Genomic DNA, 15,438 nt, shown 5'->3' on the forward strand with positions numbered 1-15,438 from the left:
ATAGGGGTGGATATATCTTTTCGAATTAGTGTTTTCATGTTCTTATGATAAATGCCCAGAAGTGGAATAGCTGGATCATATGGTGTTTCTATTTTTAATTTTTTTGAGAAATCTCCATACTGTTTTTCTATGATGAACAAAGCTGCTATGAATATCTTACCTGTGGTCTATATGCTAGGGTTCCTTTGGGATAAATACCTACCTACAGAATTGCTGGCTTGTTCGTATGCCCATCTTCAACCTCACTAGATGTTGCCAGATTGCTCTCCAGAGTAGTTGTTTAATTGTTTCATCTGATTTTTTTTCTTTCAGTGCCTGAAGACCTCTCCTTAGAAGAGAGAGAAGAACTTTTAGACATTCGTCGAAGGAAAAAGGAACTTATTGATGACATTGAGGTAAAAAACAATCTCCTTTAGTTTTTGCTTTTAGGTAAATTAATAAATAGCTTCATGAAAATGTGAAAAATGGGTATCTAGTATGTGTATGTCCGAGCCACAAGAAGTGACAGAGTAAGATGGTTGTCCGGGTTGATAAAGCAGAGATCTGACTTACCAGGTATGCAGACCCTGGGATGGAAAAGAAGACGTCATGGAAGCAGAGTCGGGAGTCAGTGACACGTGATTCCAGAGTCACAAAGAGCTTTTTCATTTTTTTTTTTTTTTTTTTGAGGAAGATTAGCCCTGAGCTAACATCTACCACCAATCCTCCTCTTTTTGCTGAGGAAGACTGACCCTGAGCTAACATTCATGCCCATCTTCCTCTACTTTATATGTGGGACACCTACCACAGCATGGCTTGACAAGAGGTGCCATGTCCGCACCCGGGATCTGAACCAGCGAACTCCGGGCCGCCGAAGTGGAACGTGTGCACTTAACCACTGCGCCACTGGGCCGGCCCCGGCATTTTTAAGCAACAGCAGCAATCCACAAGCATACTGCTTGCTGAAATTGTGTAATGAGACTCGTTTCATTTATCAGTATCCCTAGCACCTAGAACATTGCCTGTCACAGTTTTGGTGCTCAGGTCTTTTGAATAAGTGAATAAACGTATATTGAGTTCTAACCGTGCCCCCAGCACCTGCTAGCTGGTGGGCGTAGAATGATGCATACAACACAGGCGGATAAACATTGTTTCTGCATTTGTGTCCTCAGAGGATAGGGTGGAGGGCGTCCCGTGGGAGAAGTGCAGGAGTGGGGCCGCAGTCTCAGAATCTGAGTGTCTGTAATTGTGGCAGAGATTATGCAGAAGACCAGCATTCGCGGCTTCCGTTTGGGGCTTCCTTGGGCAATCAACCAGACGTGTGGATCTTCTTTGAGAAGCTTCCTGATCTTTGTCATGCCAGAATCAGTGTGGCCTGACAGGCTGCTTGTGCAAGACCAGGCCTTGTCCAGACAATAGCTCCTTTCTAGAAGCTCACATTTTCAGTCTGAAGTTTCTTGGCACGCAAAATAGTAGGGTTCTGAACAAAAATTTCTTTGTATTGGAAAGCTGATTCCGTGGAGCTTTTTCTTCTAAAGGTACCCTTCGTTCCTACCCGCGACCCTTCAGAAATCCAGAATGGGTGCTTTGGTTGAAGAAGAGGATGTTTTAAGGTTAATGGTCCTGTTTGGTCATTAGTAATAACAGTGTCCATGGAGTCTTACATAGATCTAAGGACCTCATTTTTGAGTTAGAGCGCCTAGGCCCAGAGAGGTTAAGAGGGTTCCAAAGGTCTCGCAGTGAGTGATGGAGCCACATGGAGGAACAGAGGAGTCCGAGTGCCACAGGCAAGTTCTGTTGTCACCTCCTGGGCTCTGTCCATGGTGCTTCATCTCACGCACAGTTATGGAAATCACCCTGAGACTGGTGGTTCGGGGACTGAGGAATGTGTTTACGCGCGGTACCTTCTCCCCATCTTACCCCGGACGGGGGTGGCAGTGAAGGGAAGGGTGGTGGAGCTGAGTGGGGTGACAGCTGGAGGCTGCAGTGAGTGAGCTAAGGACCCCTTGTTTCCTTTTGCTGTTTTTATCTTTTTGCACCTGTGATATTCTCTCCAGTGTCCCTTCTCGATTCTACACACATTTACTCCAGGATCTGCCTAGGGGACCCCCTAATCTCATCCTGACGAGAGGTGGAGGAATAAATAATTCTGTCTTCTCCTGAGTGGGGGTGGTGCTGACCAGGCCACTCTCTCTGTCAATAGAAAGGATTGGTTTTCCATGCCCGTGATGTCCAGGTGGGACCTCGGGGCAGCGTGCCCCCGGAGGGCTAGGATGTCTCTGGGTCCAGGAGGAGGAAGTCCAGACTCCCACTCCGCCGTCCTTTCTGCTCTTTTGACAGAGACTGAAATACGAAATTGCTGAAGTGATGACGGAGATCGACAACCTGACTTCCGTAGAGGAGAGGTAAACGATGCGGCCGCACCTTCGAGTTCCTTCATCTCTTTCCCCCCGTTCCAGCGGAGCTCGTGCCGACTGCGGTGACACCGGCGGGGGAGGATGTTGGGACCGGGAAGTGGGGGGCCTTTCTGGAGTCATTTCCTCTCCTCCCCACCCCTCCCTCCTTCCTGCTGTCTGTGGAGGAGTCGGGGTCCTTCTCTGGGGCTGCTTCTCTCCCCTGCCTTCTCTAGTTCACTGTGTACCCTTGTAGTTCAGGAAGAGGCACTGGCGCCTCCGAACTCACCTGTCACAGGTAACCGTTCCGTGTGACAGGGAGCTGTGCTTTTCCTCCATCGCTGGTTCTCGTTAGCTTTTCCTGGAGAAGTTATCAGAGGTAGAAAAGAGCCCCGGCAGCCGGCCAGCCACTGCTCCCACCCGGAGCGGGGAGGGCGCCGGGAGCCATGCCTCCCTTCAGCCGTTGTGGTCCTTGTGGTCGCCGTCGTGGGGGGAGTGCCCCGTGGGAGGCCGCGCGCTCACCAGTGAGCGCGGCACAGACAGCCCGTAACCGTGTCTCGCTCCTTCCACACGCGTAGCAAAACGACTCAGCGGAACAAGCAGATCGCGATGGGGAGGAAGAAATTCAACATGGACCCCAAAAAGGTGAGAGAGCCTATTCCGTTTTCTGGCCCGCAAGAGACTGGCTGACTGATTTTAACGGCTGTCTCCCTTTTGGACAAAGGTGGTTATACGACCTCATAAAAATACTGAGCGTTGATGTTAAATTTTTATCAAAAAAGGGGCTGCTAATGAGCGGGCTGAAGCAAACGCATCCATCGGACTGGTCCCCCGACCGAAAGACCTTTCTTTCTGGGTGAAGTTCTGAGTGAGGACTGGCCTCACCTGAGCCACGTGGACACGTGTTCAGACCCCACAGCCAGGGGGTCGCCTGGTTCGTGGGGGCAGAGACAGAGGGGAGTCCAGCTGGGCAGTTTGTAGATTTTATGGTCTAGGTGGGTTAAATGGTTCAAGAAAGAAGACTTCATTCCTTTCCTTCATTTCCTTTACCTTAAAAAGAGGATGTCTGTACGAAAGACCCAGGAACTCTGCAGATTTAAGCCAATATCTTGGTCTTTTTTCAAGTGGGTTTTCTAGGAAAACTCCCCAACATAATGAAGCCTGCAACATGTCACTGCTTGTTTCTGAGTCTGAGCTACAGGACTTAGCAGAATCTATGAATCTTTTTGGACTATGTGGCTCAGTTGTAAGGTTGTTTTGGTTTTGAGACAGAAGAGTGGACCTGAGTCGGCCACAGAGGCTCGTGGTCCAGGAGAGGAGAGGCGTGTCCGTGGAGAGGTCGCCTGGCGCCCTCACCCTGGTTGACTTCCAGCCACGGAGCTGGTTTACCTCATTCCTCATTCGTCTTTAATCGGTGTTCACTTCGAACGTCTTCCTTGTTTTTTTTGGCATCGAGCCTCCGTACTAGTTAATTATTTGTTCCTTCAATAAATATTTGTTGATTGCAGGGATTAACATTAACCGTGCAAGGTCTGAGATCTGTAAGCTTACATTTATAGCTGCAAGCACAGTTGCAAATGTTACTTAAAGAAATAGGCACTGTTATTCCCTGTTGACGGTTTGCAAGTTTGGATTTTCTTCAGGTACAGCACCTCTCCAGCCGGAGGAGGGTCTTTGTTTAACTGCTGCCCTCCAGCCACTGTGAACATTTCTCTGTTGCTTCCTAATTCCCTGCTTATGGGCATAAATCATCTCCAAATTGTCACTGGGGACAATTTTGTGAATATGGTAATGATTTGATATTTGGGGTTAGTTACAGTTTTTTTTTTTTTCTTTTTAAGAAGTTGAGCTTACGGAGTTGAAGTATCAGCTGATTTAATAAGCATTGGGGGCATCTCAGGAGAGAGATCGTGTAACAAGTGGGTGTTTTTAAAACTAGACCTTACGTTTTAGAGTGCAACACAGGACAGCACACCAGTGAGTTCACGGATAAATTCAGATCTTGCTCCTGAAACAGACAAATACTTTTTTTTTTTGAAGTGGTGCACTCTGCCTTGGGTCTTGGTTTCCTGAGCGTGAACTTACCCTCGGTTCTTAGAAAGTCCTCTGTCAGGTTCTTGCCTGTCCTTCACTCGTACCGTGTGTCAGATTTACAGTAATAAGGGCCAGGAACTCTCCCGCCCAGTGTCCTGAGCAAGGAATCTGACTGGGAGGGTCGTGCCTGTAAACACCGCACTGACCGAGCCCCCCGCAGACGCTGGGGTTGGTTTGTAGGGAGCCCCGAGGCAGCCTGGATGGCTCAGACCACCGTCAGCCCTGTGGTGTCTGCCGACCGCGGCTCAGGAAGTGGGTGTTTCATCCGCTTCATCATCCGCTTCATCTGGGCTGCGGCAAGCTGCCCTACAGGCTTTTTGTTTTTGCATTCCTCTTCACCTAAAAGGTTTTTTCTTCTTAATATTATTGGTTGCATTCGGGAACTCATTTGTAATTCTATTGCTCGATAAAAGCAGAAGGCACATTTAGTCTGCGTGTTTGCTTTCACTGGGAAAAATTATCAGAATTCTCTGGTTTTGTCGATTTGCTTGTAGCACTTCTTTTAGTCAGCTCAGGCCACCCCAACAAAATAGCGTAGACTGGGGGCTTAAAAACAGAAATTCACTTTCTCACAGTTCTGGAGGCTGGAAGTCCAAGATCCAGGAGCCAGCATGTTCGGACTCTGGGGAGGACCCTCCTCCTGGCTCACAGATGGCCGTCTTCTTGCTGTGTCCTCACATGGCAGAGAGAGCAAGCTGTCTCGTGACTCTTCTTATGGGGGCACTGATTCCATCACATCAGGGCCCTGCCCCAAGGCCCCACCTCCTAATACCATCACAGTGGGGTCAGGCTTCAACTGAGGAATTTTCGGGGGCCTCAGACTTCAGTCCCTGACAGCACTGGGTGATCTCGCCTGCTTCAGAGGCAGTTCCAAATTCTGTTCCCCTCCTGCACCTATTAAACCTTGCGATGTTGTGAAACAGGCTATTTTCAGAGTAGGCACATTCTTTCAGGCTAGTGGGAAATTAAGTCACAGAGTGACAACATTTTGAGCAGAGAGCTCTGATGTGTTCAGGTGCATTAGAGAGCCAGAAGTAGCACTTGGGTTTATAAATGAATAAGAGGAAAGGTTGATGAGATCATGGAAGCTGAAGACACTCGGTAGCCTCTCGCTTTTATTCCCAGTTTCCTAGAAATGCCTTTAAAAATATAACATATAAATCCATAACAAGCAGGAGGTCACTGAGTGGACTAGAAATTGAGGAATGCCTGACACAAGAAAGACACAAGATGAGTGACAGCCCAAAGCACATATGAGAAAGAACTGCTCCGGTAAGGGAGAGCAGCGTCAGGGGCTCGGCATCCTCAGAGGCAGCAGGTGTGGGGCATCGACCGCAGAAGGGACGTCTAGACTGTCCTTGCTGAGTTTGCACCAAGCAGTCGTGTATGCCCCCAGGTGGGAGAAGCAAAAGGGGCCACTTAGTCTATGAAAACAGGCTGTGCCTTCAGTAGTTAGCATCACTAAGAAAGAGAAACCCTCGCTCCCAAAAGACCAGCTACTGGCACACCCCATCTGGCTGCATCTCCTACTCCTCTGCTAGATCTCTGGAGGCGGCTACAGGAAAAAACCAGAAATAAATGGCATTCAGTTAGGCTGTCAGAGGATCTTTAAAATTCAGCAGTGGACACCCAACCAGGAATCACCAAATGTACGAGGAAACCGAGACCACGAAAGAGACATGAAACTCAACAAACAGAAGAACTAACACCAGAGGAAACAGACCTCCTAGAAACAGCAGAAGGAAGCATCAAAAGTAGGGTATTTTATATATTATAAATCTCATCAAAGAGATATGATGGGATGTTGCTTATCCGTGATGCAAAAGCAGAGTTGTGAAAGAGATCCTTGGCAATGAAACAATGTGTCATGTAAAAACCTGAGAGCTGGGCTGTAACAAAGAGAGAATGTGGGTGGACCCATACATGTCTGTGTATCGAGTAAAATACCAGAAAAACTTGGGGATAAAGAGAAAGTCACTCGAGTTTCCAGGAAAGAAGGACCGGATTCTCTAAGACTCTCAGTATGTAAGTAGCAAGGAGGGCAGTCAGTTGGGCAAGGTGGTCTAGGTGTTGGTAGATGAATGCAAGTGTAAATATTCATTAAAATCTTAAGAGTAAGCACTAAGAATAGCAGTAAAATAGGATTTCTAAATTATTAGGAAAACTTATAAGGAAGGCTTGGTCAATTCAACAAAGGCTGACAAGGTATGAGAAAGAGGACAGAATGGGGTCAGGACTAAGTCCTAGCAAACCAGTAAGCACCATAAATCCGACTGGGCTCAGTTAACCTCTTAAGAGACAGACGCTTTCGTGTTACGCTACAAACACAATAGGAAACTCCACCTGTATTCTGATTGAGACACACGCTTGAAACAAATAACAGCGTGAGGGAGCCCTGTCTCGGGCACTGAGAGTTTTAGTGGAAGACCATGTCTGAATTCGTAGAAATAGCCTCTAGATAAGTAGATGACAGGATTCCCTATGCTCTTGCTTGCTTTGCCAACATGTATTTTGAAACCAGCTCAGAGCTATGTCCGAGGTACATTTTTGCTGCTATTAAGGCTTCTTGTGAGACGGAGCACAGCTCGCTCAGGCCGGGGCAGCCCCTCTGCAGCCTTCTATTCAGAGATGGCTGGCTGCTCTCCATAGGTCCTTCGAGTGGTGGGGAACTTTGACTGCCTTAAGCTTGGTGATCAGTTAACGTGCCCGGCCACAGGTAACAGCAAATCCTGTGAAGACAGCTTACACAGTGGGCTGTCTTCTCCCACAGCAGAGGTAGCTGCAGGGTGTTGAGTGGATCTCAAGGGGCAGGACCAAAGCTCTGTGTTCATGCCTGCCTTTCCCTCATACAGCAGCTGCTGGGGCTCCGGTCATCACATGTGTGTTTGAGGTGGGCAGGAGGAGGAAGGAACAGTGCCTACTCACGGGGCCCCTTTTATCAGGAAGCCAGCAGCTTTCCTAGGTCCCCCTGCAGACTTCTCTTTCTATCTGTTTGACCAAATCTGTGTCACAAGGTCATTTCTAGTTGCGAGGAAGGCTAGGGAAGTGATTATTTAGTGAAGGATGGCGAGGAAAGAGGGACTTGGTAACGCGTATTGGGTTGGCCATCCACGTGCAATGTGTTCCTGTCAGACACAGAGCAGACCCTCTTCCTGAGCTTGGGAAATCTGGTATTATTGTTACTTCTGCCTGTGTCATCTCTAACAACCACTTAGAATGGTTTGCTCCGTAACCCACTTGTCCTTGAACCTGTTAAATTGCCAGGAGGAATGAATGTCTCGCTTTGCTTTTCTTGGACGTGTGCCTGGTAGTGTGGCGATGTGAGAATCAGGTTGTGCTGTTGTATTATTTTTCCTGTGTCCAAATCAGTAAGGTGGTTACACTAAACGTATCTGTGTCTTTGAAAAATGAGTCTGGGTCACCCTCCTAACCGGTGCTTCGTTTCTTCTGTTCCTCTTCAGGGAATTCAGTTCCTAATAGAGAATGACCTGCTGCAGAGTTCCCCAGAAGACGTGGCCCAGTTCCTGTATAAAGGAGAAGGTCTAAATAAAACCGTCATTGGGGACTACCTGGGGGAGAGGTAAGTTGAAGGAGAAAGAGCAGCCCAGCCAGAGCCACCCTCTGCTGCAGGGTCTGTCACAGTTACTCAGCCATGGGCTATAGGGGTGCGCTGGCTGCTCCCTGATAAGGAGTGAGCCCCGTGCAGTCACGTCCTCTTCTGTGCCCTTGTGAGGAGGAGGTGGGGGGGGTGGGTGTTCTGGAAGTGGGTGGGATCTGGGCTCCTCTGGAACTCTTTCCACAGGAAATCCCAACAGAACCGAAAATGCCTTTCTCTCCTCACCTTAGACAGCATCTTAATCTTCTTTTGATGTTTTGCCCAGAAATACACCAGATTTCTCAGTGGTTTTCTTTCCCCTGTTACTTGTGGGTGTGAGTAAAGGTGGAAAGTTAGTACTTTTTTAAATGGAGAGCAGCTGGTCAGATTCACTTTCCCGGCCAACTCCACTTAAAAGTCCATTTGCTCTGCTCAGCAGAGGTGGGGCGGGAACCCCACGGCAGCGCATGCCCTGGGTGAGCCGAAATAGACTTTGGGTTTTTAAACTGAAGCCCAACAATTGTTCAACCAGGGTGGCCTCTGTTTCTAGCTTTTTATTACAAATACTTGATCAAAAGTGAAAAATGGGACAGATCAATGGAACAGAAGCGAAAGCCCAGAAATAAAACCACACATCTATGGACAGCTAATGTTCGACAAAAGAGCCAAGAACGTACAATGGAGAAAGGAAAGTCTCTTCAATAAATGGTGTTGGGAAAACTGGACAGCCATATGCAAAAGAATGAAGGTGGACCATTATCTTAGACCATGCACAAAAGTTAACTCTAAATGGGTTAACGACTTGAAGGTAAGATGTGAAACCATAAAACTCCTAGAAGAAAATCTAGGCAGTACACTCTTTGATATTGGTCTTAGAAGGATCTTTTCAAATATCGTATCTCGCACAAGGGAAACAAAAGAAAAAACAAATGGGACTGCATCAGACTAAAGAACCTTCTGCAAGGCAAAGGAAACCATGAACAAAATGAAAAGACAACGCACCAACTGGGAGAAGATATTTGCAAGTCATATATCTGACAAAGGGTTAATCTCCAAAATATAGAAAGAACTCACACAACTCAACAACAAAAATACCAACAATCAAAAAATGGGCAGAGGAAATGAACAGATGTTCTTCCAAAGAAGATACACTGATGGCCAGGAGGAACATGAAAAGATGTTCAGCATCACTAATCCTCAGGGAAATGCAAATGAATACCACAATGAGATATCACCTTACACCTGTTAGAATGGCTATGATCACCAAGAGAAAAAAACAGCAAAATGTTGGAGAGGATGTGGAGGAAAAGGAACCCTCATAAACTGCTGGTGGGAATGCAGACTGGTGCAGCCCCTATGAAAAACAGTATGGAGATTTCTCAAAAAATTAAAAATAGAAATACCATACGACCCAGCCATCCCACTACTGAGTATTTACCCAAAGAACCTGAAATCAACAATTCAAAGAGACTCATGCACCCCTGCAGCATTATTCACAAAGGCCAGAATGTGGAAGCAGCCCAAGTGCCCATCAACAGATGAATGGATAAAGAAGATGTGGTATATATACAGTGGAATACTACTCAGCTGTAAAAAAAAAAAAAAAAGACAAAATCATCCCATTTGCAACCACCTGGATGGACCTTGAGGGTATTATGTTAAGTGAAATAAGCCAGACAGAGAAAGACAAACACCGTATGATTTCACTCATGTGGAAGATAAACAAACATATGGACAAAGAGAACAGGTTATCAGTTACCAGAGTGGAAGGGGCTTGAGGGTGGGCATGAGGGGAAAGGGGCACATATACATGGTGACTGAAAAATAATAATGTACAACTGAAATTTCACAGTGTTGTAAACTATTATGACCTCAATAAAACATAAGAAAAAAGTGATGAGTGGGACACTTTCCAACTCATTCTATGAGGCCTGTACTACCTGATACCAAAACTGTGCAAAGACATCACAATAAAATATGACCGCAGATCACTATCTCTTGTGACTCTGGAAGCAAAAATCCTCAAATAAATATTAGCAAGTCAAATCCAGCAGTATATAAAAAGGATTGTACACCAAGTGAGATTCATCCCGTGAATGCAAGGTTACTTCAACATACAAAAAATAAATTAATATATATATCAATAGAAGAATAAAGGGCAAAATCCACATGATCGTCCCAATAGATGCAGGAGGAGCATTTGACAAAATTCATTGCTTCATGATAAAAGTACTCAAACTAGGAAAAGAAGGGAACTTCCTCAACATGGCAGAGGGCGCCTGTGAAAAACCCTCAAATTCTCTCTTGCTTCCCCTTCAGATCAAGTACAAGGCATGGATAACTGCACTCAGCACGGCTGTCCAACATGGTCCTGGCAGTTCCAGCCAGGGCAGTTAGGCAGGAAAATGAAATTAAAGGCATCCAGTTTGGAAAGAGAAAAATGCAAGTTTCGGTAAGGTTGCAGGAGACAAGGTCAATATAAAAAATTCAGTATTTCTATACAGTAGCAATGAGCAAGCAGAAAAGGATATTAAGAAAAGCAGTCCATTTACAATAGCATTGAAAAGAATAAAATACTTAGAAATAAATTTAACAGAAGTACAAAATTTTTACTCTGAAAACTATGTAAAATGTTGGGGGGAAAGATGAAAAGGACTCATTAAACGGAGACATCTCATGTTCATGGAGTGGAAGATTTAATATTGCAAAGATGGCAATACCCTCCACGTTGACCTACAGATTTAATGCACTCCCAGAAAAATCTCAGCTAACTTCTTTGTGGAAGGTGACAAGCTCATTCTAACATTCATAGAGCAATTCAGGGGCCCAGAATGGCCACAGAAATCTTGGGGGAAAAAAAGGACAAAGTTGGAGAACTCACACTTCCCAATTAGACAACAGACTAAAGCTACACTAATCAAGACAGTGCGGTCCTGGCATAAGGTTAGACATATAGGTCGTGGAGTAGAAGTGAGAACCCAGAAATAAACCCTCACATTTACTGGCAAGTGATTTTTGACAGGGATGCCAAGACACTTCAGTGGGGGGAAAGAGTAGTCTCTTCAACAAATGATGCTGGGACAACCGGATATCCATGTGCAGAAGAGTGGCATTGGACCACTAACCGTACACAAAAATTAAGGTAGATTTAAGACCCAAATACCAGAATTAAAGCTATAAAATAACAGAAGAAAAGATAGAGGTAAATGTTTGTGACCTTGGATTAGGCAAGAGTTTCTTAGCTATAACACCAAAAGCACAAACAGCAAAAGAAAAAGATAGGTAAACATCATCAAAATTCAAAACGCGTGTGCTTCAAAGGCATCATCAAGAAAGTGAAAAGACCACCCACAGAATAGGAGAATATATTTGCAAGTCATGTAGAAATCTGATCAGAACGTATATCTAGAATAAAAAACTGTTACAACTCAATAATGAAAAGACACATAATTATAAAGTTTAGGCAGAGCTCCCAGGAAGATACATAAATAAGTGTCTAAGGCATGGATGGTGGCCAGCATCATTAGCCATCAGGAAAATGCAAATGGAAACCACAACGAGATACCACTTCACATCCACTAGCATGGCTGTAGTGGAAAAAAAAAAAAAAAAACAACAGATGATAAATGCTGGTGAGGATGCGGAGAAGTTAGAACCCTCGTACGCTGCTGGTAGGTTATGAAATGATACGGCCACTTTGGAAAGCAGTTGGCAGTTCTTCAAAATACTAAACTTACCATGTGACCCAATCATGCTGCTCCTAGGTATGTGAATTATGTGTCAACAAAGCTGATTTAGGAAAAAAAATTGAGCAGCGTCTTAGGAGTTCCGACACCTAGTCTAATAGGGTGTGCTGTGAGGACTTCTCCATCGTCCTCTGGCAGGTGTGCGACGAGATGACCTGCATTTGCATAATGCAGTCCGACAATCCACGCAGTCGCCCAATACTGAGTGCCTGCAGATTTTGAGATCCCAAAAATATTAAGTTCCAAGTCCGTGCCAGGAACTGTTTTAGGCATTTGAGTGGCGTTGGTAAGCAGATGGCTTCCTCCGCTTGTGGCCCTTCATTCCGCTGGAGCAGTGCAGAAGATACATGATAAGCATAAGAAATGAGAAAACCTATCGTGTGTTCGCAGGTGATCGGGGGGCGAAGGAGGAAGGGAAAAGCAGGAGAGCCTAAGGGGCACCGGGAGAGCTGGGGGGCTGGTCAGGGTGTCTCATTGAGAAAGTGACATTTGTGTCAGGATGTGGAGGGCACGAGGGAGTGAGCCCTACAGGGATCTGGGGCAGAGGCTGGGCCACGGGCTGGCTTGTGCTGTGGCCGGAGGCCAGGGAGGGGACAGAATGGAGATGTGCTCAGGGCAGTGATGGCCTCTGGGCTCATTGTAGGAGGGAAAAGGGGCGACATTGGAAGGTTGACATGGAGGGGGGAGGGCGTGGTCTGATTCACCGTTTAGAACAATCCCCGTGGAGTAGACTGTCTGGCGGTGGGGTGAACGGCAGCAGAAGCGGCGAGAGCAGCCGGAGGCCGTCATGGGCTCCGGAGACGGAGCGGCCTCCAGGCTGGAGCTGCCATCAGTGGCTGGGAGCCACATGAGGGGATGGTCAGCTGGGACCAGTGGAGCTGAGGCGCCACCCTCTGGGTGGGACAGGTGGGACCAAAGTGTTTTGCTGGCTTGGGGGGGGTCCTTACTGCACCTCGAGACTGGGGCTTTGGGAATGGCTTTGAGTTAAAATTCCAGTGAAGCCAGTTGTCGCTGTTACATCGTTTCCCATTTTGTCGTCATCTTTTATGTTGACGTGAAAAATTATACCTTTTACGGTATTCTCACGTTCACTTTAGTTTTGCAAAGCTAATTATGAACATAAGGTATCGTTTCTCCTCCAGTCCTTGCTTTCTGAGCCCAGACCTGCACTTCCTGGTGTGTGGCACCGGGGTGGCGTCCCCTGTCTGAGCCCCTGCCAGGGCTGGGGGAGTGATGGGGCACGTGCCTCCTGGGCTCAGCGGAGACCGAGGCTGGGGCACCCACGGGCCCGCCCTGGGATCTCAGGACGGTCCCCTACCCTGACTCTGACCTCTGCCAAGTAAACTCTTTGTATCCTGCTGGGTCATCTTTGCGCCAAATCCAAAAACAAACGCACCGTGACAAATGTCTTAACTGAGTCATACGACATCAAAGCCTGCAAACACTGGCTTTAGGAGATGTTTGAGATCACACGCAGTGGGCTGTAACCCCGTTTCCTTCTTTTCCCAGGGACGACTTTAATATCAGAGTCCTCCAGGCTTTTGTCGAACTCCATGAGTTTGCCGACCTCAACCTCGTCCAGGCCTTGAGGTGAGCGCTTCATCTGGTGCTGTCCCGGAGCAGGTGGAAGGCAGGGACAGAGGCCTGGACGGGAGGGGACCCATCCACTCCGGGGGATCCGGAAGGGCCGCGTGCGTCTCTGGGGACACTGGCACCCCTCGTTTCTCATGGTCTCTCCGGAGCCGCAGGAGGTGGAGCGCAGACACGCACCCCGGACATGGGCTTCTGCTCGCCTCGTCGTGGCCACTGGTTCTGCTTCCCCGTCACACTTCCTTGCTTTCTTCCAGAATTAATGACATTTGGCAGCTGTGTGCGTGCTTTCTTCCCACTGCTGCAGTGTGTGCCGGGGAGAGGGTGGGTGTCCTGCCATCGGTGGCCGCCCCCAGTCCCAGTCTCGTCCGGGCAAACCGGGCATCGCTGGGCGTCAGGCCCTGAGTTACAACTGCCTCTGGAGCAGAGGGGCCGGTGTCATCTCTCCAGATGTCCACTCCGGTCATCCTCCTGTACACGCTCCTCTTCCTGGACCGCTGACAGGATCTAGTTTCTTCCATGGTGTCCAGGCTGAGGCACCAATGGCTGCACCTCGAGCCTGGGCCGCACTGGCTCTCCATCTGGTCTGGGTCCTGGATGGACGAGCCCTGAGCCCATTGGCCGCGGGGTCCCTGCTGGGAGCAAGCCCCCGCCTGCCCTGAGGCTGGGAAGCATGTGACCGCCCACATTGGTCCTGGTCTCCGCTCTTCTCCATGCTCTGCCCCAGCGGGAGCTCTTTTCCTCGTGGCGTCCCTCTGCTGCAGACTGAGGTGGCGGCAGCGTTGCTGTCTGACCCTCCCGCCCTTGTGCTCAGAGCTGGCCTGGGTTACACAGTGTGAATCCTGCTGCTGGGGTTCAGGAGCTTAGATTCAATTTTTGAGAACCTGCGTCACGGAGAGGTGCGGGCCTGGTGCGTCTGCGGGGGCATCTACGGTGTGGCAGCCAGGAGGCCGTTTCTTTTAGCTGGTCAGTCTCTGGCCCCGAGCCACAGGGTCCTGCCTTGCTCCTGCAGGGGAGACATCCAGCTGGCCCCACAGTGGATGGCTGAGGGCACAGAGCTGCCCGCTGCCACCAGTGGATTCTTGGGCTTTGCTGCCCCACAGCTCCCGGTCATCCCTCTGGCGCCTGTCCTGTCCTGTGGCCCAGGAGGAGGAGCGTGTGGTGCTCGGCCCTCGGAACATTGCCTGGGTTGGGTTTGGGGTCTCTGACAGCTGAGGCTTCTCCTGCGTCGCCTGCCACCTGCTCCGTGCACCTGGTGTCCTCCCTGGGGCCCGGCTCGTGAGGCCGGGGCCGTGGAAACACGTGGTCATTCCCAGTGCTCCTTTCTCTGCAGGCAATTCTTGTGGAGCTTCAGACTTCCAGGGGAGGCTCAGAAGATTGACCGCATGATGGAGGCGTTCGCGTCCCGCTACTGCCTGTGTAACCCCGGCGTCTTCCAGTCCACGGGTCAGTGACACAGCCGCGCCCGGCCCCTGGTCCTAGCCCCAGCGTCTGTGTTGTGGGCCCGCCTCCCCGCCGTGGCATCCCCAGGGCAGCGCCTCCTGCACGCGTGGGTCTGCCTCTCACGTAGAAATCCTAGACCAGCTTCTCGGCTTCGCAGGCCCTGAGCGCTCCCTGCTGCCCTCTGACCTCTTGCAGACACGTGCTACGTGCTGTCGTTTGCCATCATCATGCTCAACACGAGCCTCCACAACCACAACGTGCGGGACAAGCCCACCGCCGAGCGCTTCATCACCATGAACCGAGGCATCAACGAGGGAGGGGACCTCCCAGAGGAGCTGTTGAGGGTGAGCTGCTCCGAGCCCGCTGCGTCCGAGCTGTCTCCCTCCCTCCTCGCCGGCCCTTACCTTGTCCTTGGCCCGCAGGAGTGTCACATTCTGCCCATGAGCGTCGGCAGCACCAGTCCGTTTATTTTAAAGCATCTTTAGGGAGCCCCCGGCTCCCTGGTCCTGGGCCTGATGCTGCTTCTGCACTTGGGAGAGAGGGAAGGACGGGTCCTTGCTCCTCCGTCGCGGTCCCTGAGCGCTGGCACTTTTCCTCC

At 49.0% G+C, this 15,438-nt stretch overlaps 1 protein-coding gene across 4 annotated transcripts in view; it reads left to right on the forward strand.

Annotated features, from left to right (window-relative positions):
- Window positions 1–15,438, forward strand: part of CYTH3 (cytohesin 3) — a 92,111-nt gene that overhangs the window by 67,933 nt on the left and 8,740 nt on the right. For all 4 annotated transcript variants that reach the window (XM_070567438.1, XM_070567437.1, XM_070567436.1 and 1 more), the window contains exons 2-8: window positions 313–395; window positions 2,320–2,384; window positions 2,951–3,017; window positions 7,928–8,046; window positions 13,317–13,397; window positions 14,731–14,843; window positions 15,036–15,184. In XM_070567438.1, coding sequence (XP_070423539.1) covers window positions 313–395; window positions 2,320–2,384; window positions 2,951–3,017; window positions 7,928–8,046; window positions 13,317–13,397; window positions 14,731–14,843; window positions 15,036–15,184 — 677 coding nt within the window. The remainder of the gene's footprint in view (window positions 1–312; window positions 396–2,319; window positions 2,385–2,950; window positions 3,018–7,927; window positions 8,047–13,316; window positions 13,398–14,730; window positions 14,844–15,035; window positions 15,185–15,438) is intronic.

This window comes from Equus przewalskii, chromosome 12, assembly GCF_037783145.1.
Source record: "Equus przewalskii isolate Varuska chromosome 12, EquPr2, whole genome shotgun sequence".
Taxonomy (NCBI): Eukaryota; Metazoa; Chordata; class Mammalia; order Perissodactyla; family Equidae; genus Equus; species Equus przewalskii.